Source organism: Salmo trutta, chromosome 8 (assembly GCF_901001165.1).
Source record: "Salmo trutta chromosome 8, fSalTru1.1, whole genome shotgun sequence".
Taxonomy (NCBI): domain Eukaryota; kingdom Metazoa; phylum Chordata; class Actinopteri; order Salmoniformes; family Salmonidae; genus Salmo; species Salmo trutta.
In genome coordinates, this window is record NC_042964.1 from 49,482,583 (window position 1) to 49,504,679 (window position 22,097).

Consider the following 22,097-nt stretch of genomic DNA (forward strand, 5'->3'; position numbering starts at 1 on the left):
CACACACCTGACATTAAACGTTGCTTGACCGTAGATTGGGTTATATGTTTTAATAACATTGGATATTTGATTGGGCTTAATGTTGCATACCTTGCCGTGTTGTAAATGCCAACCAGGTGAGAATCACCAGAATTAACTGTCATACTTGATAAATCAGGTCTTCTCTGCTGCTTTATCAACCTCCCCCTTGCCCACTCCAAGCTCCTCTTCATGGTTCCCTTCTGCAAGACACAATTGTTTGAAAATAAAGCAGAAGGAATGGGAACCCTATTCCTTTGAAGCAGTACTATATAGCAATAGGTATATTCCTGAAGTTGTTATTTTACCCTAATAGGCTTCGATGGAGTGTAAATATTCCTAAAACAAAGTGATCGTGAACATTAGTCTACTCTGCTGGAAAGCTGATATGTTGTAGATGTTAGTAAAGGTTTTACAAGGTTTTCACTGGCAAAATGTGCTTTGTGAGCTTTTCAGTGTCTTCATGCTAATCGCGAGCTAGCGCAGCTAACGCTAGCATTGAAATGACAGCCAGTCGGGCTGAAGAAATTGCCTACATTCAGCTGTTGTTTTGCTTAAATACAAGGCTTTGGGCTAAAAACGTAACTCAAAAACATGTCCTGCTTCAGTACTATCCGATAAGTCACATTTAGGTAGCTTGTCTTCCTTTAGTCAATGATAAAGCATAATAGAGACAACATAGTCCAAAAATCGCCAACTACCAGGATTTTGAGCAGGATGATTTTTGGAGTATCTGTTGTCTAATCTATGTATGCCTGGCCATGAATTCAAGCAACAATCTTGCTAGTATGTAATTTACCTTGATAGTACTAACATTGTCCAATGTGTTTCCGTGGCTGTTGTAGTTGACATGTTTTTTCAGCAGGGCTTTTAATAAAACATGACAGCGCTGTTCACTGCGGCTAGCAGTATGGCCGGGCAGGCTAACTATATGATATAATATGGCCAGGGTTCAAGGCTATCGACGTTAGCTAGATTAACTAGCCAGTATCTGATTTAGTTTATGCTAAGCACTGCTGATCCTGGTGCTTGATTAATGTTGCTGAATTTTATAGCCAGTGATGAGAAACATATCCTTCCACTGTAAACTCGCGGATAAACTTTATGATTCAGTAACAACAATGTTCAAAGACAAAACCGTTAACTTGTGAGGGTTCCTACTCTGCTTGCAGTGGAAAAGGACGTTCCTTCAAACAGCGAAATCTGGTTGAAAGGAGGAGCTAGGGAAATTGGCTAGTTAAATTAACATTTTAAAGAATGTGTTAAATTAGCGTGTGTAAGTGTATATTTAGCAGATGTAGGCGTTAATTGGACGTGTGCAGGACCGATTGCAGCCGTTTATTTAGCACATGTTGGACCGCCGGCAAACACATTTGCACGTGCTTATTTGACGCGTTTAGGCGTTAACTTAAGCACCTGCACCTGCTTACTTTACACGCTTAGCATTAAAAAGATTGCGTTTTGACCATGTGCTTTAAGACCCAATCGGCGTTTCATACATAACAAGCGTTCTAATCACGTGTAAATGCACATTGAACAGGTGTAATGAACGCATGTAAAATTGCCCATAACAAGTGTTCAAATTGCCTGTAAACACACACTGGATAGGTGAAAAAATCTTGTGTACAAAAAATGACATTTGACACTTGAAAAAAGCAAGTGAAATATGATAATTACAAGTGTTAAGACGAGTTCCGGGCAAGACGATTGGAAATTCTTGGCCTTCCATAGTTTAGAGAGGCACACCCTCTCATCACCCTCTCATCAACAATTCGTTCACTGCTCAATGCAAATGCACAAAGAAAGACTCATCTGGGTCTAAACTTCAAATTCTAAAGTGTCCAGTCAACATGACAGTCTGCACAAGGTAATGCTCTTTATTATTTATGCTTCTCTCTTAATATTTGCTATGTTGTGACTATTAAGAAATGTACATTGTTTAAAGGTGACAGGCAAAAGTTGTTTAACAGATAAATACATTATATTGAATTTCATTTATTTCGCTACAAAGATATACAGTGAGATGTACATTGTATTCCCAGAGGATATACACTTAATAGCATTAAAACATTTAGCTAATTTATATATTTTGCTTATGGTAGTTTACATAAAATAAGCTCTGAACTCTACAAAGATTAAAATGCAGAAGAATTACATCGAATTACAATGACAGTTCAAAAGATGAATATAAAAAAAAATTGACTGAAAAACATTATTTTGTGCTTTACTTATTTGTCCTTGAATCATATTTACCACTTTCTGCCGGTATCGGTGTGCTGTACACCAAATATTTATGTGTTATCCGGGATCATTACAATTTCCCTACCCCATAGAAGTTCCGGTTAAGGAATAGGGTCGAGGTTAAGGTTGGGGGTTATGGTTAGGATTTAAGGTAGGATCCCGGATATCATTGACCATACCAAATATCATCTTCAACTCTACATGTTTTATTTGTCAAGTCCTGAAAGAAAGGGTTTGCTGAAACTGTTAATTGAATTTCATGTTTACAAGTTAACTTTGGATGAATTTTTTGATACCATTTAGCTTTTTGATACCATTTATACTCTTACAACTATAACCACGCTGAAATGTGCAGACTGACTGAACTTAGATAGCTTCAACACCGATTTTTGCTACCATTCATACTTTATACACTATAACGCTTGTTGTATCCCCATTCATTTCAAAGATGGAATGCAGGCTTCAACAGTACGAAAAAGTATTAAAATGTATGCACTCGCTACTGTAAGTCTCTCTGAATAAGACCGTCTGCTAAATTACTAAAATGTAAAACAAATCTAATTAGCATAAGCACTCCATAGGCTACAATGGGAAATATTTGATTCGCCAACAGCTCTTGAACCGTTGAAGCAACAAACACCAAACCAACGCTGACATGTACAGACTGACTCAACGTAGATTGCGAGTCAAAAGATTGTGGATACTATTTGTACTTTTGGAACTATAACCATTTTAAATGAGCATAAAAGCTCCTTAGACCTCAAAGGCAAAATGTGGATTCGCCACTGCTCTTGAAACATTTAAACTATAAATACCAACCAAATGCTGAAATTTGCAGACTGACTCAACTTAGATAGCTTCAACACAGATTTTTGCTACCATTCATACTTTATACACTGTAACGCTTGTTGTATCCCCATTCATTTCAAAGATGGAATGCAGGCTTCAATATTCTTAACTGAAATCGCTGCCACAGAACTTACAGGTTGTTGAAACTAAAACATTTTGAGAGCTTAAAAAGACATTCTATGGCTTATAATGTTATAGTACTCACTCTAGCCTACAATACTACTCCATTATAACCCATTATAATAACTCCACACCTACAAACCACCCCAAAACAACTCACTTTAACTAACCCATAGCCAATGACAACCCTATTACTACCACTACTACTTTTAATTCACAACCTTCAATACTTCCCTGCATGTCAGGCACTGCTTCATGACACCAACCAGTCATGTGGAAAACATAAAATAGCTTGAGGCAAGTCACAAAACCTATCCCGTGAGCACAAACACACACACGACTAGGTCAAACACCTGTTCCATGAGCATTCACACACACACACACACACACACACACACACACACACACACAAACAGCTAGTACTAGTGCATAACTAACACCCCTACTGACCTTTTTGTCTTAATCTATTTCCTTTTACTTTGTGTCACAGTTATTATATACAGGCTATTTAATTCTTGAACAAATCTTTTTCTCCGAAAGTACTTGATGTTAAAAGATGCTCTTGTTTCTGTTCATTTAAAAAAAAGAAGAAGAACATGTTTGTTCACTTTCTGGATTTCAAAATAATTTGTTACACAATGATGTCATTTTTGTATAGTAATACATTCAGATTCAGAAAACCTTAATGTCCCCAGAGGGGCAATTTATTTTGCAGCAGTCATAAAATATATCACATTTAAAACATTTTTTTTAAATATCAAAGGATATTTCCAAGCAATTAGGCAGGGTAAGTGCAGTTTCATAGTGCAAGTGCTAAGTGCAATTAGTCAAACATTTGTTAAGTTGCAGAATTGCATTCGGAATAAAAGAGTACTTGGCCCTATTTTTTGTAACTTTCGGTAGTCTGTACCTGCATCCAGAGGGAAGGAGCTGGTATTCGGAGTGGAATGGATGGGAAGAGTCAACCACTATTTTATTAGCCTTCTGGAGGGCTCTGCCCAGGTAGAGAGATGACAGTTCTTGCTGTTGCTGCCCCATGATTTTCCTGCAAGTCCTGACTATCTTTCAGAACCTATTTTTCTATGCAACTTTGATATTCCCAAACCAGCAGGTCAAGTAGTAGGACAGAATGCTCTCAATGAATGATTTATAATAGAGAACCATGAAGGTTAGATCAACATTAGAAAAGTACAGTTTCCGTAGGAAATACAGTCTCTGTTGGCCTTTCTTCAAAATAGCGCCAGTACACTGATCCCAGGACAGCTTGTTGTCAGTGACTAGCCCAAGGTATTTGTACTCCTCCACTATTTCAATGGGCTCACAATTGATCAGCGATGGTGTGTGCATAGTCGTGTTCCTTTGAAAGTCAATCACCAAGTCCTTTGTTTTTTGATGTATTTAATTTTAGATGGGATGACTCAAACCAAACATTAAAATCATTCAGAGCCGGCCGGGCTCTGTCTTATCCCCTTCAAGTAGAGTGAACAAAGTGTCGTCAGCATATTTGATCAGGTGGCGGCCTGGGAACTGGCTCCGGCAGCTGTCTGTATACAGTATGTATAGTACTGGTGAAAGAACACTGCCCTGGGGGGTTCCAACTGAAGTAGTGCACACCTCAGAGAGTGTGTTGCCAACTCGTACCTGCTGAGACCTATCAGTTAGGAAGTTGGTGATCCATGTGATAAGCATAGCATCAAGTCCGAAGTCTCCTCTCAGTCTGTCCGCGAGGACCAATGGATTAATTGTGTTAAATGCTGAAGAGAAATCTGTGACCATGATACACACATGGGTTTTACTGCCCTCCAAATGCATGTTCACCAGATGTAAGAGCTAGAGGTTGGCATCATCTGTTCCTCTCTCTGACTGGTGTGCAAATTGGAGGGGGTCAAGAAGGTGTCTGGTGGTGTTGATGATGTATGTCTTGATGATCTTTCTAAGAGATTTAATCAAGATAGAGGTATGAGAGACAGGTCTGTAGTCATTTGATGCAGATGGATGAGAGGTTTTTGAGACAGGTATAATAATAACATTTTTTCCATAGAGATGGAATTTCCAATGTATCCAGGGACCGCTAGAAGAAGAGCAGAAGACACTGCAGAAGACACCGCTCAGCTGAGTGGAACAGTGTTTCAAGACACGACCACTTATGTTATCAGGCCCCGGGCTCTTTCGTGCTCCGGTGCTTTTGAACACTGGTCCTACTTCCTCATTGCTGACATGGGCGCTCTCGGTTGCCATGACATCCTCCTTCACACAGGAAGGGGGAGCGGGGCCGCCCCCGCTTCAAAGCGAGTGAATAACTTGTTTAGTTCATTGGCTGTAGAGAGGCACACCCTCTCATCCGGGCGGGGATCGATACGTTGCCTCGCTTTGAAGGGGGCATTTGCCATATTCTTAATGCCCATCCAGGCAGAGTCTCCCTGTGACATTATCTGTTGCACCTTATCCTTCTACTGGCATCTCACCTTTTTTATCTCTTTCTTCATCTCTCTCTGTACCTCTTTTCTTTCGAGTGGATTTCCTGAGGCAAACACTTGTTTCTTCTTGTTAAGTACCAACAATTCGTTCACTGCTCAATGCAAATGCACAAAGAAAGACTCATCTGGGTCTAAACTTCAAATTCCAAAGTGTCAAGTCAACATGACAGTCTGCACAAGGTAATGCTCTTTATTATTTATGCTTCTCTCTTAATATTTGCTATGTTGTGACTATTAAGAAATGTACAATGTTTAAAGGTGACAGACAATAGTTGTTTAACAGATCAATTCTTTGTAATATTGAATTTCATTTATTTCGCTACGAACATATACAGCGAGATGTACATTGTATTCCCAGAGGATAGCACTTAATAGCATTAAAATATTTAGCCAATTTATATATTTTGCTCATGGTAGTTTACACAAATTAAGCTCTGTGAACTCTGTGAAACTGTTAATTGAATTTCAAGTTTACAAGTTAACTTTGGATGAGTTTCAGTCATATGTGAAATAAAAAAAACAATGAATTGAGGATGATTGCTCTTACAACCAAAAAATAGTCTCCTATTCAGACCCATGTTCAAATTTGAGGTATTTCAATAACTTTCAAAGACATTTCGAAGTACTTACTTGAAAATACAAGTAGTTGAATATTGGAATGTATTTGGAAATACACTTAAAAAGTATTTTTCTGCATTTGAAAATATTGAAATATAAAAATATTTAAATACTCTATGCATTTGAACCCACTTTCTGTTTGTTCCTAGGGTATTTGGAAGAATGTGTTTGGAAACAATATTTGAAAATATTTTTCAGATAGTAGGCTATTTGTAGGACATGTTAAAAGAGGTAGCGAATTTTGACCACATAATTCTCATATTCACACATAAAATAAGTATTTCAAATATAAATACGCATGTATTTGTACCCAGGTCTGCTCCTGATCCTGATAATTCCATGTAATATTTAGTTCCCAAAGTGTCACTGAACTGACATTTGTTTGAATCTAGATATTAGTCATTTGAACTAACCATGAACATGTAAATATAACGGTATAATGTTTCGTTCTTTCAATCTGTGCTATTGTCTAAAATGTAGGTTCAAGTCTCTTGCTCTTTCTCTCTCTCTCTCTATCATATTTTAAACAACTTGTAGAAAATACACTTTATGACACTGTCATATAAAATTAGGACCAGCCTGTGTCACTTTACTTGGACTAAGAAAATACACTTTGACACTGTCAAGAAGCTTTATGACCATCATAATCACATAAGCCAGATAGGCCTGTCACGTACATGCCCTTATATCAGTCATCTGTCAAAAAGAGGATGTCTTGTCCTGCTTCTGCTCTTGCATTCATCCCAGTCATCAGAAACAGAGCATTGGGGTAAGTGCATGTCTGACATAATTTTGTGCACAATTACAATGATAATTTATATGGTCAATTTTTTAAAAAAACACTGTGGACATGTAGGCTATGGTGTAATGGAATGTTTTGCCTTGAGTGGTAGGTTTTGTGGGTTTTGAAACTCTTGTGTCATAACCACCCATAAAATATCGGAATATATGTCACAACAGGTCTAAACATATGTAACAGTGTTATGAGCATGTTATGTCAGCTGTTATGACATAGTATGACATGGTTATGACCGTGTCATAATGTGTTATGACACTAGGTATCAAGAAAAGTTTTACCTTATATTCATATATTTCCCCTTTCTGTAATACACGATTTCCAGTGTTTTGTTTGGGATACTCGAGTTGATGGTCACTAGCCTCGATGCTGTATATTATGGAATAAACTCATATCTGTTGATAGTGTTTGATGCCAGACTGGAGATACAAGGACCGAGGACACACTGATTATTATTGTATTGTCTGAACACTGTGATTCTGTAGCAATGTCACTTACTTGTTGTTTGGACTTCCCACAAGCCTCTGGGGCTGATGTTTACAGAACAGTTGTCTGCTGATTAGGATATAAGGCCAGTCAGACATTTTCTCTGGTTCTGTACTGGAAGTATCTCCCTGTTGCAACTTGTAATAAACTGGATTGATTTTTTTGTTGCCTTTATCTATTACTTCTGTTTTGTTCACCTGTAAATTCTTCTTACGAGTCCCATCCACATATACTCCTCTACTTTTCTCATCAGCACTTCAATTCAACCACTCAAATGACAGCCCAGTCTTCAAAGACAGTGCTGTCCCTGGACTCTGAGGCGGTGTTCTCACTCAAAGATGGCATCAACTTTAAGAAGAGCCCAGATGATGGCAAGTGCTACATCATATACAAAGAAAATGGAGAGCTGAAGGCCTGCAAGAACCAATGCAAACACCAAGGAGGCCTGTTCATCAAAGACATAGAGGACTTAGATGGAAGGTAAGTAGACTTAAAGGGGAAGTTCAGGACTCTACAACTAAAGATAGCTGGAGTTTGTAGTGGCTGTTTAGAGAATACCAAACCATGGATTACAGTTTCTCCTGGCCCATAGACTACTTTCAGGCTGAGGAACCATCTAACATCAAGTTGTAAAATCATGAACTTTCTCTTTAATACCGAGGCTTAGATATAACATATCTATTCAATGGGACTTAAAGGTATTTCTGATACAGGACGGTCCGATGTACAAAACACTACTGGAAGCTGAACGTCTCAACTATGCAGTATGTGAACCCTCCTGACAGCTTCACACAGGATGAGCTGGGTAAGTTGAGCTGCCATTTCCTCAACCTGAAAGGTTATTGAATGGCTTTTGAATTAGTCTATTTGCCATTTTAGGTCATATGTAAGGGTATGTCTAATCTTTTGTGTTCTCTGACAACTTGTGTATATTTGTACACATTGTGTGATACTGATCATCAAATGTTATGTCACATGCTTTGTAAACAACAGATGTAGACTAACAGTGAAATGCTTACTCACGGGCCTTCCCAACAATGCAGAGAGAAAAAATGGAAATAATAGAGAAATAATAACAGAAGGAATAAATTACATTTAACATTTACATTTAAGTCATTTAGCAGACGCTCTTATACAGAGCGACTTACAAATTGGTGCATTCACCTTATGATATCCAGTGGAACAACCACTTTACAATAGTGCATCTAAATCTTTTAAGGGGGGGTTAGAAGGATTACTTTATCCTATCTTGGCTATGTAACGTTACACGCGGTACCAGTACCGAGTAGATGTGCAGGGGTATGAGGTAATTGAGGTAGATATGTTCATATAGGTGAGATAAAGTGACTAGGCAACAGGATAGATAATAAACAGTAACAGCAGTGTATGTGATGAGTCAAAAGAGTTAATCCAAAAAGGGTCAATGCAGATAGTCCGGGTCGCTATTGGCTAACTAACTATTTAGCAGTCTTATGACTTGGAGGTGGAAGCTGTTCAGCGTCCTGTTGGTTGAGTGCCCAGCTCCAGCTGTCCATTCCTTTGGCCGTCTAAAAATGACATGAGGAACACAGTGTAAATAATAAGTCAGATGTTTAATATGTCTATATGTACATTAAGATAGTCAAATAGAAGTAATTAATTTGATTACTCATCGGAAGAGTTTTGGCTTGATTTTGCTAATGCAGACGTCGTGATGACAGACGAGGGTGGTCTTCAGCTCGTGGAGGTGATCGTCTGGGACCCCTGGTCGGCAGATCCCCAGGATCCACAGGAACTGCAGGAGGGAGAGGTGACTGTGAGTACAGCGCGTCACACACACCCACGGCTGGACAGATCTGAGGCCTTTCCCAGTGGGCAAAACTGGTTGCAATTACATTATGACATCTTACATGACGTCATGGTCAGGATGGATACTGGTTGTATAAAGATGTTTTGTTATGGTCAGAAAAATATGTCTTGATCTGGTTGTGATCTTGGTCTCGTCATGAAAAAGATGTCTTCACCAGGCTGGTTGAAACTAATCTGGAACACATTCCCATGTTGTTTAGTCACAAATGTGTGACAAGAACACAAACACTAGCTATGATTCAAGGCTAGTTAGTAATTACCCGGAGTGAATCAAATATTAGCCTTAAAATGATAACCGAGAGTTGTGTGTCTACAAAATCTTTGACTCATCTTTGATCTCATCACCACTTTAATAATGTGAGATCTGAGGATGTGTTCTCACCTGAAAGGCTGCAGTGCCAAGCTTTATAATATGAGATCTGAGGGTGTGTTCTCACCTGAAAGGCTGCAGTGCCAAGCTTTATAATGTGAGATCTGAGGGTGTGTTCTCACCTGAAAGGCTGCAGTGCCAAGCTTTATAATGTGAGATCTGAGGGTGTGTTCTCACCTGAAAGGCTGCAGTGCCAAGCTTTATAATGTGAGATCTGAGGGTGTGTTCTCACCTGAAAGGCTGCAGTGCCAAGCTTTATAATGTGAGATCTGAGGATGTGTTCTCACCTGAAAGGCTGCAGTGCCAAGCTTTATAATGTGAGATCTGAGGGTGTGTTCTCACCTGAAAGGCTGCAGTGCCAAACTTTATAATGTGAGATCTGAGGGTGGGTTCTCACCTGAAAGGCTGCAGTGCCAAGCTTTATAATGTGAGATCTGAGGGTGGGTTCTCACCTGAAAGGCTGCAGTGCCAAACTTTATAATGTGAGATCTGAGGGTGGGTTCTCACCTGAAAGGCTGCAGTTCCAAACTTAAGCCTGGGACACATAAGGGAGATGGGCAAAGGTTGAAAGCTTTCACCAACCGCCATCCAAGATTGTAGATAACGTATCGGGATAGACCTCCGATCACAGCCATGCCCAACAACAGTGCAGGACACATTGCTGGGACTCTGAGCGACAGTTGGTCACAGATGACTTTTGACCATCTCCCCTATGTCTTCATTTAAATTCCAGAGACACAGAAACGACATTCCCAACTCCGACACCTCTGAGTTTTTCCCATATGGCCGACAGGCTATTTAAATCGGTGTGATTGATGGTCAACCGCGCCGCACGTAAATCTAAAATGATAGCACGTCGGGCGACAAGATTCTCCACCCCAAACTCGACCTTCATGTTCCTCCAGGTGACCTACCTCACCCATGCATGCATGGAGCTCCAGCTAGGGGGGAAGAAGATGATATTCGACCCCTGGCTGACGGGTCCGGCCTTCGCCAGGGGCTGGTGGCTGCTCCACGAGCCCCCTGCTGACTCCATGGAGAGGCTGTGCATGGCCGACCTCATCTACATCAGCCACATGCACTCCGACCACCTCAGGTATGTAGAGATGGTGCCTGTATGGAGTATGGTACAGGTATATAGAGATGGTACCTGTATAGTACAGGTATGTAGAGATGGTACCTGTATGGAGGATGGTACAGGTATGTAGAGATGGTACCTGTATGGTACAGGTATGTAGAGATGGTACCTGTATGGAGGATGGTACAGGTATGGAGTATGGTACAGGTATGTAGAGATGGTACCTGTATGGAGGATGGTACAGGTATGTAGAGATGGTACCTGTATGGAGGATGGTACAGGTATGGAGTATGGTACAGGTATGTAGAGATGGTACCTGTATGGAGGATGGTACAGGTATGTAGAGATGGTACCTGTATGGTACAGGTATGTAGAGATGGTACAGGTATGTAGAGATGGTAGAATGAAATGGATTGATATAGAAGGATGGGCTCAGTGAAACTGGAAGGGAATTGATTGAAAGTATCAAACACATCAAACACAACCATTACAATGAGCCCGTCCTCCACCCATCTCCACCCACCAGCCACCACTGATTTCAATGTATTTGTAATTTTAAACGAAGTATAAAGGCGTTATATAGAATGCATGAAGTTTCTTAAGCGCTACACAAATGCTTCACAGATAATCTATAAGCGTGTGTCATATTCTATAAATGGTATATAAAGGGTGGTGTATAAATGGTGTATAAACTGTGTATAAACTATGTATGTTTATACACCATTTATAGAGTATGAGATAGGTTTATAGATGATATGTGAAGCATTTATGTAAGATATATTAAGCCATTATAAGTTGTACTTAGTTTAAAGTGGGACCCTAATTACGGAAGTAAGCAGAAATTTTTCTCATGAGGATGAGCATACAGAAAGACAGGAAGTTTTAAGATAATTCCTGAAAAATCAATTTTCAGCTACCCAACCTTAAAATCCCTCTCTGCGACGAGACCAGATGTTCCTATTTATGTTGGCGACACATCAAGGCCAGTGTTCTGGTAAGGGTTATCTATATCTATATAAATATGTCACACATTAACATGGTTTTACAACCATAAAACAAATGAGGGTGTCACCTTTGTGGGTTTATGCTGTCCTCGTTTGAATAATGTTACAGGATGCTGGAGAAAAGTCAGGTGCAGCTGACAAATATCAACGTAGTTCCCTTTGGCATTTGGCAAAACGTAAGCATAAACAGCTCACTTTGTATGAACAGTTTATACGATACAGGAACCTCTGTCAAAAGGCTCTTCTTTAATGCCCTCCTGTTGTTATCTCCGTCAGATTGATGAGCACCTCAGATTCATGATTCTGAAGGATGAAGTGCACCCCGAAATGGACACCTGTATCATTGTTGAATATAAAGGTAGTCTTCATGTCCTTTGTAAGAGCACATGCTGCTAGCTTCACCAGAGTCCTGGGTTCAATTCCTGCAGTCACTGGAAGTCACTTTTCATAAAAGTCTGCTAAGTGGTATATACACCGGGTGGACGAAACATTAGGAACACTTTCCTAATATTGAGTTGCACCCCCCTTTGCCATCAGAGAACCTCAATGCGACTCTATTGGCATGGACTCTACAAGGTATCAAAAGCATTCCACAGGGATGCTATGCTGGCCCATGTTGACTCCAATGCTTCCCACAGTTGTGTCAAGTTGGAAGGATTTATTTTGGGTGGTGAACCATTCTTTATACACACGGGAAACTGTTGAGGATGAAAAACCCAGCAGGGCTGCAGTTCTTGACACACTCAAACCGGTGTGCCTGGTACCTACTACCATACCCCCTTCAAAGGCACTTAAATATTTTGTCTTGCCCATTCCCCCTCTGAATGGCACACATACACAATCCATGTCTGAAGGTTTAAAAATCCTTCTTTAACCTGTCTCCTTCCCTTCATCTACACTGATTGAAGTGACTTTAACAAGTGACATCAATAAGTGATCATAGCCTTCACCTGGATTCACCTGGTCAGTCTATTTCACGGAAAGAGCATGTGTTCCTAACGTTTTGTACAGTCAGTGTACAATCACAAGCAGGTCACACGTTCTGACTTTCATCCCACTTTATCCACCTACAGATTATACATCCATATAAAGATGGGTTCCATCAGGATAATTAAGCCTCATTGTTTTATTGAACATGCACATCTTGTCAGATTCAGGTCATTGTCAGATCAGTAATAAAAAGTATCTGCCGGTGCCACCTGGTAAGCATACCTTATCTCATTTGACGGGTGCATCTGATCCTGGTTGTCCCACTCAGGTCATATGATCCTCAACACGGTGGACTGCACCAGGCCAAACTACGGCCGACTGCCCCACAATGTAGACCTGATGATGAGCGACTTTGCTGGGGGGGCGTCTGGCTTCCCCATGACCTTCAGTGGAGGAAAATACACAGGTGAGGTGGGCAGGTATACAGCGTCCAAGTGTACAGCCAGACAAATAACAGAGAAATTAATTGCTCCTTTGGGTTTCCCTTGCTATTGCCTGCACATGGAGTGAATCTCAATTGTATTTCCTCCCTCCTTATCTCCTCCTCAAAGCACATCGGAACAGATATGAGGTTCCTTCCCTCGGATGTTCTCCTCCAATGCATTTTGAGGAGGAGGAAAGGGGAGAGGAAGCGAGGAATCAAGGAAACACAACTGAGATTCACTTATTGACTAGTGTCGCTTTCTCCCTGCAGAGAGCTGGAAAGCCGATTTCATCAAGAATGAAAGGAAGAAGCTCATGAACTACAAGGCCCAGCTGGTAAAGTCCTTGCAGCCCAAGATCTACTGCCCGTTTGCCGGTTACTTTGTCGAAGCACATCCCTCAGACAGGTATTACAAAACTTTTATTCTTTGTGTACAAATTCCGTTCTAGGTTCAGGTAGGTTTTGACCCCTATTATTGCTTCAATTTCAGTCTCTCAGTATAATATGCATCCCTACTTGACATTGACAACTGACATACATTACCTGACAGGTACATTAAGGAAACTAACACGAAAAACAAAGCGGAGGAGCTCAATGCCCTGATCAAGAAGAGCGCTCCAGGCATAACAACATGGACACCCAAGCCAGGCGCTGTGCTCGATCTGGCCCTGGCTCTGATGAGCCCCAGCCGGTAGGATTGCTCATCAATCAGCAAATCGTGTGTGTCCATGTCTGTCATATCAGTCCATACTCCATAGAAATGCCAACAATCATCAATCACATTTTGGTGGTTGATGTTTCCCTCTGTTGTCAATACCTTTATTACCCCACTTCCCTACATTGTCTACCTTTATTACCCCACTTTCCTACATTGTCTACCTTTATTACCCCACTTTCCTACATTGTCTACCATTATGTTCTCTTTCTACATTCTGTTTTTTCCTACATTATTTCATTCATTTTTAATGTTGTTACCCAGGTAAAATGCACTTTTAATCATGTATGACTTGACTATAACCACAGGAAAGCCATCACCGACCCTCCGTCCGGGACAAACATCTATAAGGACAGTTGGGACTTTGATTTGTACGTGGATGAACTGAACAGGGCCATCACCGCTGAGATATTTAAACATAAAAGCTGGATCCAATTTTATTACAACTGGGCAGGGTTTAAAAACTACGATCTAGTTGTCCGGGTAAATATTGTAGTCCATATAAAAGTCCTCACAGCTCTTAGTGCACTACTGCACATCTACAAGCTGACTCCTGGGGTGGATTCATTAGTCGTTGACTGTTGCAAAACAGTTGGTCTGTTGCAAAATGTTTTTCAACAGAAACCAATTACCGTTTACTCTTGGAACCAAACGGAAGCCTGAATTTGTCCAATAGAAACTCTCGTTTTCATTGCAAAATGTTTTCCGTTTGGACTAAACGGTCTAGACCAAACTTTTTGCAACAGTCTGCAATTTAAGAATACACTCCTGGTTACTCCTGACTCGCATTCAGTAGGCAGTAAAAACATGCAAGGAAAATTATAGTTATTATTGGACAATCTATTAGTAGACGATATCCATTTTAAAACGTTTCTCGGTTTTGTACCGACTGAACGCGACCCCTTCCATTCACTTCCTCTCTCTGTAGATCTCTGGAATGTTTAAAACATGTACGGACGCTCCCACGGACACAGACTAAGCCTATTCCTGAATTTAAACAAATTAAACGCTCAATGGAGAATCTCAGTCGATTTAAAAAAATAAATAAAGACATTTTAAAATGTTATTTTTTTTGGGGGGGGGGTCCAGGACTAGGCTTAATCTATATCCAGGAAACTGCCCTTGGAGCAGCTGATTTTGGCTGCTTGGATTGCCAGATGGACAGGGTTGACACTTTAGGGACTATGACCCTTGGTTCCATTGTGCCAGGCAAGTTCAATCAATTTGAAAAAAAAAAATACATTTTTAACCCAAATCTGGTGGGTTCGAGGGTTAAAATTAGAAGACATCTTTTCCAAATCTTCTCATGCTTATGCTACATTCTTTTTAGACTCTGGTAATTCTATAGACTCTGGTAATTCTTTAGCTCCTGTATATTTATTCTGGTTATTCAGATTCTAGTTATCTGGTATTTATCATAACTACAGGTCAGTGAATAACCCAAATTGTTTGAATTCCAACTAAACATTGCCTAACTGTTGTTTGTAATATGTATTTAAGGTCATTGAGACAGATGAGGACTTCATTCCGATAGACAATGGCTACAACTATCTAGTGGACTTCATGGATCTCTCCTTCCCTACTCAGAGGCCCACTAGAGAGCACCCTTATGAGGAGGTGAGCATGGCTACAACACCTGCTCACCTATATATTATTAAGCACACTGCACTCCACTTGAGAAGGATCAAAACAAACATTGTGGAGCAGGAACATAGCATGTTACAAATCTGTCATAAGGGTGGCAGATAGCCTAACAGTTAAGAGCACTGGGCCAGTTACCGAAAGGTTGCTGGTTGAAATCCCTGAGCTTACTATGTGAAAAATAATTTGTTCCCTTGAGCAAGGCACTTACAGTGCATTCAGAAAGTATTCAGACCCCTTGACCTTTTCTTTTTCCTTGTTACAGCCTTATTCTAAAATTGATTACATTTTAAAAAATCTCATCAGTCTACACAAAACCCCATAATGACAAAGCGAAAAGAGGTTAATAGATTTTATTTGCAAATGTAAAGAAATTATAAAATGCCTTTTTTACACAAGTATTCAGACCCTTGCTATGAGACTCAAAATTGAGCTCAGGTGAATCCTGTTTCCATTGATCATCCTTGAGATGTTTCTACAACTTGATTGGAGTCCACCTTTGGTAAATTCAATTGATTGGACATGATTTGGAAAGGCACACACCTGTCTATATAAGGTCCCACAGTTGTCAGTGCATGTCAAAGCAAAAACAAGCCATGAGGTCAAAGGAATTGTGCGTAGAGCTCCGAGACAGGATTATGTCGAGGCACAGATCTGGAGAAGGGTACCAAAACATTTCTGCAGCATTGAAGGTCCCCTAGAACACAGTGGCCTCCATCATTCTTAAATGGAAGACATTTGGAACCAGCAAGACTCTTCCTAGAGCTGAGGCACCTAAAGGACTCTCAGATCATGACAAACAAGATTCTCTGGTCTGATGAAACCAAGATTGAACTCTTTGGCTTGAATGCCAAGCGTCACGTCTGGAGGAAACCTGGCTTTGGGACAAGTCTCTGAATGTCCTTGAATGGCCCAGCCAGAGCCCGGACTTGAACCCGATCGAACATCTCTGGAGAGACCTGAAATAGCTGTGCAGCAACACTCCCCATCCAACCTGACGAGAGAAGAATGGGAGAAACTCCCCAAATACAGGCGTGCCAAGCTTGTAGTATAATACTCAAGGCAGTAATCGCTGCCAAAGGTGCTTCAACAAAGGGTCTGAATACTTATGTAAATGTGACATACATTTTTTATTTTTTTATATATGTTTACAAAAATGTCTAAAAAGCTGTTTTTGCTTTGTCATCATGGGGTATTGTGTATTGTTTTTGTTTTTTTGTCAATATTAGAATAAGGCTGTAACGTAACAAAATGTGGAAAAAGTCAAGGGGTCTGAATACTTTCCGAATGCACTGTAACCCTAATTGCTACTGTAAGTTGCTCTGGACAAGAGCGTCTAGTAAAACGTAAATAAGAACTTTTCCCTGGACTCATGTCATTCTCATGAGGTGAAGTCTGTACAAGGCACAGACACAGATGACAGGCTACTATGCATAACTTCAGGGCTTTGAATGTGTTGTTGGCAGATGCAAAGCTGTTTTCAGTTGAAGATAATTGTTGCTGGATTAAATGCAGTGCTTGATAAGTACAGTGCTTTCAGTATTGGTTTGGGGATGCTTTGTTGGCTCAGGACCTGGACGACTTGCCTTAATAGAAGGAACCATGATTTCTGCTCTGTATCAGAATTCTACAGTAGAATGTCAGGACATCCATCTGTGAGCTGAAGCGCAGCTGTTTCATGCAGCAAGACAATGATACAAAACACACAATCAAGTCTACATGAAAATGGCTAAAAAGCAACAAATTTGAAGTTTTGGAATGGCCTAGTCAAAGTCCAGACCTAATCCCAATTGAAATGTTGCAGCAGGACTTGAAACGAGCAGTTCATGCTTGAAAACACACAAATGTTGCTGAGTTAAATCAGTTATGCACGCAAGAGTGGGCCAAAATTCCTCCACAGAGATGTAAGTCTGATCAACAACTACAGGAAGAATTTGGTTGCAGTCATTGCAGCTAAAGGTGGCACACCCAGTTATTGAGTGTCAGGAGGCAATTACTTTTTCCCTCAGGGGAATTAGGTGTTGCATAACTTTGTTAATTAAATAAAATAAAATATCATTTTTTTGTCATTTCTAAACTTAGGTGCCCTTTATCTAATATTAGGTTTGGTTGAAGATCTGATAACACTCAGAAACAAAAATAGAGAAAATCAGAAAGGGGCAAATACTTCTTCACGGCACTGTACATGGGTAAGTCTCTTTGCACACCTGGATTGTACAATATTTGCTCATTATTTTTAATTTGTCAAGCTGTCGAATTGGTTGTTGATCATTGCTAGACAGCCATGCCATAGATTTTCAAGCCGATTTAAGTTAAAACTTTAACCAGGCCAATCAGGAACATTCAATGTCGTCTTGGTAAGCAACTCCAGTGTATATTTGGCCTGTTTTTTAAAGTCACCTTCGGCCTCATGGGGAAATCTGAGTCCTTCCTCTCTGGCAACTGATTTAAGAAGGGCGCTTCTATCTTTGTAATGACTGTGTATTGATACAGCTTCCAAAGTGTAATTATAACTTCATTATGCTCAAAGGGATATTCAATGTCTACCCCCCCCCCCCTACCAATAGGTGCTAGTCCGCTGGTCTTTGTGGTTGACTCTGTGCTTGAAATTCACTGTTCGACTGAGGGAACTTACAGCTAATTATATGTGTGGGGTACAGAGATGGGGTCGTCATTTAAAATAATCATGTTAAACACTTATTGCACACAGTCAATGCAACTTATTATGTGACTTGTTAAGCACATTTTTACTCCTGAACTTATTTAGGCTTGCCATAACAAAGGGGTTGAATACTTATTGATTGATTTTATTTTTAATTAATTTGCAAACATTTCTAAAAACATAATTCCACTTTGACATTATGGGGTATTGTGTGTAGATCAGTGACACAAAAATGAAATGTAATCCATTTGTAATTCAGGCTGTAACACAACAAAATGTGGAAAAAGTCAAGGGGTGTGAATACTTTCTAAAGGCATTGTACACTGCAATCCACTTATGAGAAGGATCAATACAAAATGCAACTGCTTCTAGGGGTCAAACATTATGGGGCAGAAACATACCATGTTACAAATGTCATAAGAATAACATTTCCCTGGACTCATGTCATTCTCATAAGAGGTGAATGCTGTACGAGGCACAGACACACGGAGATGGCAGGCTACTATGCATAACTTCAGGGGTTTTGAATGTGTTGTGGATGGCAGATGCAAATCTGATGCCAAGCTGTTTTAAGTTGAAGAAAGTTGTTACTGGCTCAGTTCTCACTACTGCCGAAGTGTAAGGACGGATTACCGAACGGGCATACAGGGCAAAATGTGTAGAATAGCATGAGATGAGCTATAAAACAGCAAAATGTGTAGAATAGCAGGAAATTCGATTTAACATGGCAAAATGTTCTGTCATAAGAGCCAAATGTGTAGAATAGAATTAAATGAACTGTAAAACAGCACATTTTTCTCTCTGCCCCATGGCAAAATGTGTTGAAATGCAAGAAGTTAGCTGTTTGGCTGGTGGTAGGTGCCCCGGTGTCCAAAATGCTGTAGCCCTGCTTAAATGCCAACATGCTTTTAAAGGAACTGCCATTAATCTGCAAGTGAATCATTTGTTTGTTTTCCATTTCATGTAACTTGATTGGACTGAGAGATAGACAGTGTACTACTTTCTCTTCTGTAAAGATCAAGAACAGGATCGGAGTCATGAGGCACGTGGTGAAGAACGGCCTTCTTTGGGACAACCTGTATATTGGCTTCCAGAACCGTCTGAGCAGAGAGCCAGACGTCTACCACCACCAGTAAGCCCTCGTCTCCTCACCTTCCCTCCTTTGCTTCCTTCCTCCCTTACCAGATGTCTACCACCACCGGTAAGCCCTCGTCTCCTCACCTTCCCTCCTTTGCTTCCTTCCTCCCTTACCAGATGTCTACCACCACCGGCAAGCCCTCGTCTCCTCACCTTCCCTCCTTTGCTTCCTTCCTCCCTTACCAGATGTCTACCACCACCGGTAAGCCCTCGTCTCCTCACCTTCCCTCCTTTGCTTCCTTCCTCCCTTACCAGATGTCTACCACCACCGGTAAGCCCTCGTCTCCTCACCTTCCCTCCTTTGCTTCCTTCCTCCCTTACCAGACGTCTACCACCACCGGTAAGCCCTCGTCTCCTCACCTTCCCTCCTTTGCTTCCTTCCTCCCTTACCAGACGTCTACCACCAGCGGTAAGCCCTCGTCTCCTCACCTTCCCTCCTTTGCTTCTTTCTTCCCTTACCAAACGTCTACCACCACCGGTAAGCCCTCGTCTCCTAACTTACCAGACCCAGGCGTCTACCACTACCAGTAAGCTCTCGTACCGTTATGAAGTCTATTGTATTGCGTTTCTGTACACTAGAGCAACGATTCTCAACTGGTGGGTCGGGACACTAATATTGTACCTGTCTTGGTTATTTGTCCAGGTTCTGGAACCACTTCCAGACAGAGTTGCCAGTCACTGGGCCGGACTGGGACTTGTTCCTGCAGCAGGCGCCATCATACCAGAGGTCTGCTGAACCCCAGGGAATCCAAACAGAAAGTGGCTCTGCTTCTACATTGTCTTAGAAAAAGCAGGTTATACTGTCACATCAGAACCAAGCTTTGTGTATCCAATAATGAATAAGAAGGGCTGCTCTCCCTGTCACTGTAGGCACCACCAACCTCCCTGTGCTACTGAAACAGGGAAAAAGGGACGAGGCTGACGATATTTAATTTCCAAATTGGTTAATTTACGGTTCATTTTTTGTATTATTTTTTTCATGTAATGGTGAAATCTATTAGCATAGCGTCTATTGTTGTTTGGCAGGTCTGTATGTAGGGGACTAGTACCGAAAGGTAGGAAAATATATGCACTCACTACTATGTCGCTCTGGATAAGAACATCTGCTAAATTACTAACATGTAGAATGCGAATATGAATAAACTTTATCATTGATTATCATGTGTATTATTATGTGATTTTGGACGTGTGTTGACAATGCATTTGTTATTTGTCCAATATCTATTAATTGAACACAATTTTGTTTTTTTTCATAAAAAAATTAAATAGGTTAGGGTTAACTTCTTAGGGCTAGGGGGCAGTATTCGGCAGTTTGGATGACTGAGGTGTCCAAAGTAAACTGCCTGTTACTCAGGCCCAGAAGCTAGGATATGCATATGCATGGTAGTATTGGATAGAAAACACTCTAAAGTTTCCAAAACTGTTAAAATAATGTCTGTGTATAACAGAAGTGATATGGCGTCTGCTAAATGACTAACATGTAGAACATGTTAGTAAACCTTTATCATGTGTATTATGTGACTTTGGACGTGTGCTGACAATGCATTTGTTATTCGTCCAACGCCTATTAATTGAACATAATTTAGTTTTTGTTTTTTCATAACCCAAACCTTAAAAAAAAATTAAGCGTAAGATAACGTTAGGGTTAAGTTAATGTTAGGGGTTTGGTTAATGTTAAGGTAAAGCTAGTTTTAGATTTTGGCTAGTAGGGCTGTGAATGGGATGCTGGTCAGAGAAGTCAGCTTAGTCATTTATGAATGTACCGTTATGAAGTATATTGTATTAGGCTGCTGTACACTGTGGCTCAACTAGAATTTGTCAACTTCAAATGTTATGAACTGTTATGTGTGATTTCAATGTACCTGACAACCAAGTTCCTCTGGGAGAAATCTAGTTATTCTAAGTTATGAGTAAGGCCCGATACATGGAATATATAGCTTCTCAAAAGTAACTCAGTCCTCCAGAAATTATTTTAAAAAACAAATACGTTATCTGTTGCATTGATTGATAGAAATGTAAGATACTGTGACAAAGCTACCCAGAGTTACTGTCTGCCTGAAGAGTGATGAGAAGTTCACAGAACTGACTCAATAGGAGAAGTTCAGAAAACCACAGCCTTGCTGAAGTCACACGCACACACACGTAACAGTACAGCTTCCGTCCCTCTCCTCGCCCCAACCTGGGCTTGAACCAGGTTACACACATCAACAACAGTCACCCACGAAGCATCGTTACACATTTTTTTTGTATCTTTTATTATGAAAAAACACATATTTACAACAATCAATAATAAAAAAGGATGAACAATTCATCCTTTTATAAAAATCAAAAAATAAAATAAAACCAATTGAAAACACAATCATCCACTAAAACCAATTAATAATTAAAAACAAGTTTTCCATTCGGCTCAATTTCAATAAAAGTGCAAGCATCGTTTCACATCGCGCCACAGAAGCCGCGGCTCTTGCAGTACAAGCGGAACAACTTCAGGTCTCAGAGCGAGTGACGTCACCCGATTCAACCGCTATTAGCGCGCACCACCGCTAACTAACTAGCCCTTTCACATCGGTTACACACGCACACACACGCTCCAGTAGATTCAAACAGAACTGCTGAATTCTCT

General features: G+C 40.5%; 1 protein-coding gene across 4 annotated transcripts; it reads left to right on the top strand.

Annotated features, from left to right (window-relative positions):
- Positions 1–1,614: 1,614 nt before the first annotated feature.
- On the top strand, positions 1,615–20,632 carry LOC115199149 (cytidine monophosphate-N-acetylneuraminic acid hydroxylase). Of its 4 annotated transcripts, none has more exons than XM_029761757.1 (16): positions 1,615–1,885; positions 7,859–8,085; positions 8,319–8,410; positions 9,291–9,400; positions 10,729–10,919; positions 11,815–11,895; positions 12,015–12,081; positions 12,182–12,263; positions 13,164–13,301; positions 13,590–13,725; positions 13,870–14,010; positions 14,343–14,517; positions 15,535–15,651; positions 19,354–19,469; positions 19,868–20,001; positions 20,118–20,632. In XM_029761757.1, exons 2-16 carry the CDS (start codon positions 7,880–7,882, stop codon positions 20,315–20,317), a joined length of 1,986 nt encoding a protein of 661 aa, XP_029617617.1. In that variant the 5' UTR covers positions 1,615–1,885; positions 7,859–7,879; the 3' UTR covers positions 20,318–20,632. The 4 variants fall into 4 exon arrangements, with proteins under 4 accessions (XP_029617617.1, XP_029617616.1, XP_029617618.1 ...); XM_029761756.1 differs by lacking the exon at positions 1,615–1,885 and adding an exon at positions 5,569–5,885; XM_029761758.1 differs by lacking the exon at positions 1,615–1,885 and adding an exon at positions 5,572–5,885 and having other exon boundaries at positions 19,868–19,952.
- Positions 20,633–22,097: the final 1,465 nt, after the last annotated feature.

Excerpts from the sequence above, each read along its gene's own strand:
- LOC115199149 (XM_029761757.1), top strand. The coding sequence starts at position 7,880 with ATGACAGCCCAGTCTTCAAAGACAGTGCTGTCCCTGGACTCTGAGGCG. Across the intron at positions 12,082-12,181 it reads CCTTTGGCATTTGGCAAAAC|ATTGATGAGCACCTCAGATT; the intron begins GTAAGCATAAAC and ends TATCTCCGTCAG. Across the intron at positions 13,302-13,589 it reads CAGTGGAGGAAAATACACAG|AGAGCTGGAAAGCCGATTTC; the intron begins GTGAGGTGGGCA and ends TTCTCCCTGCAG.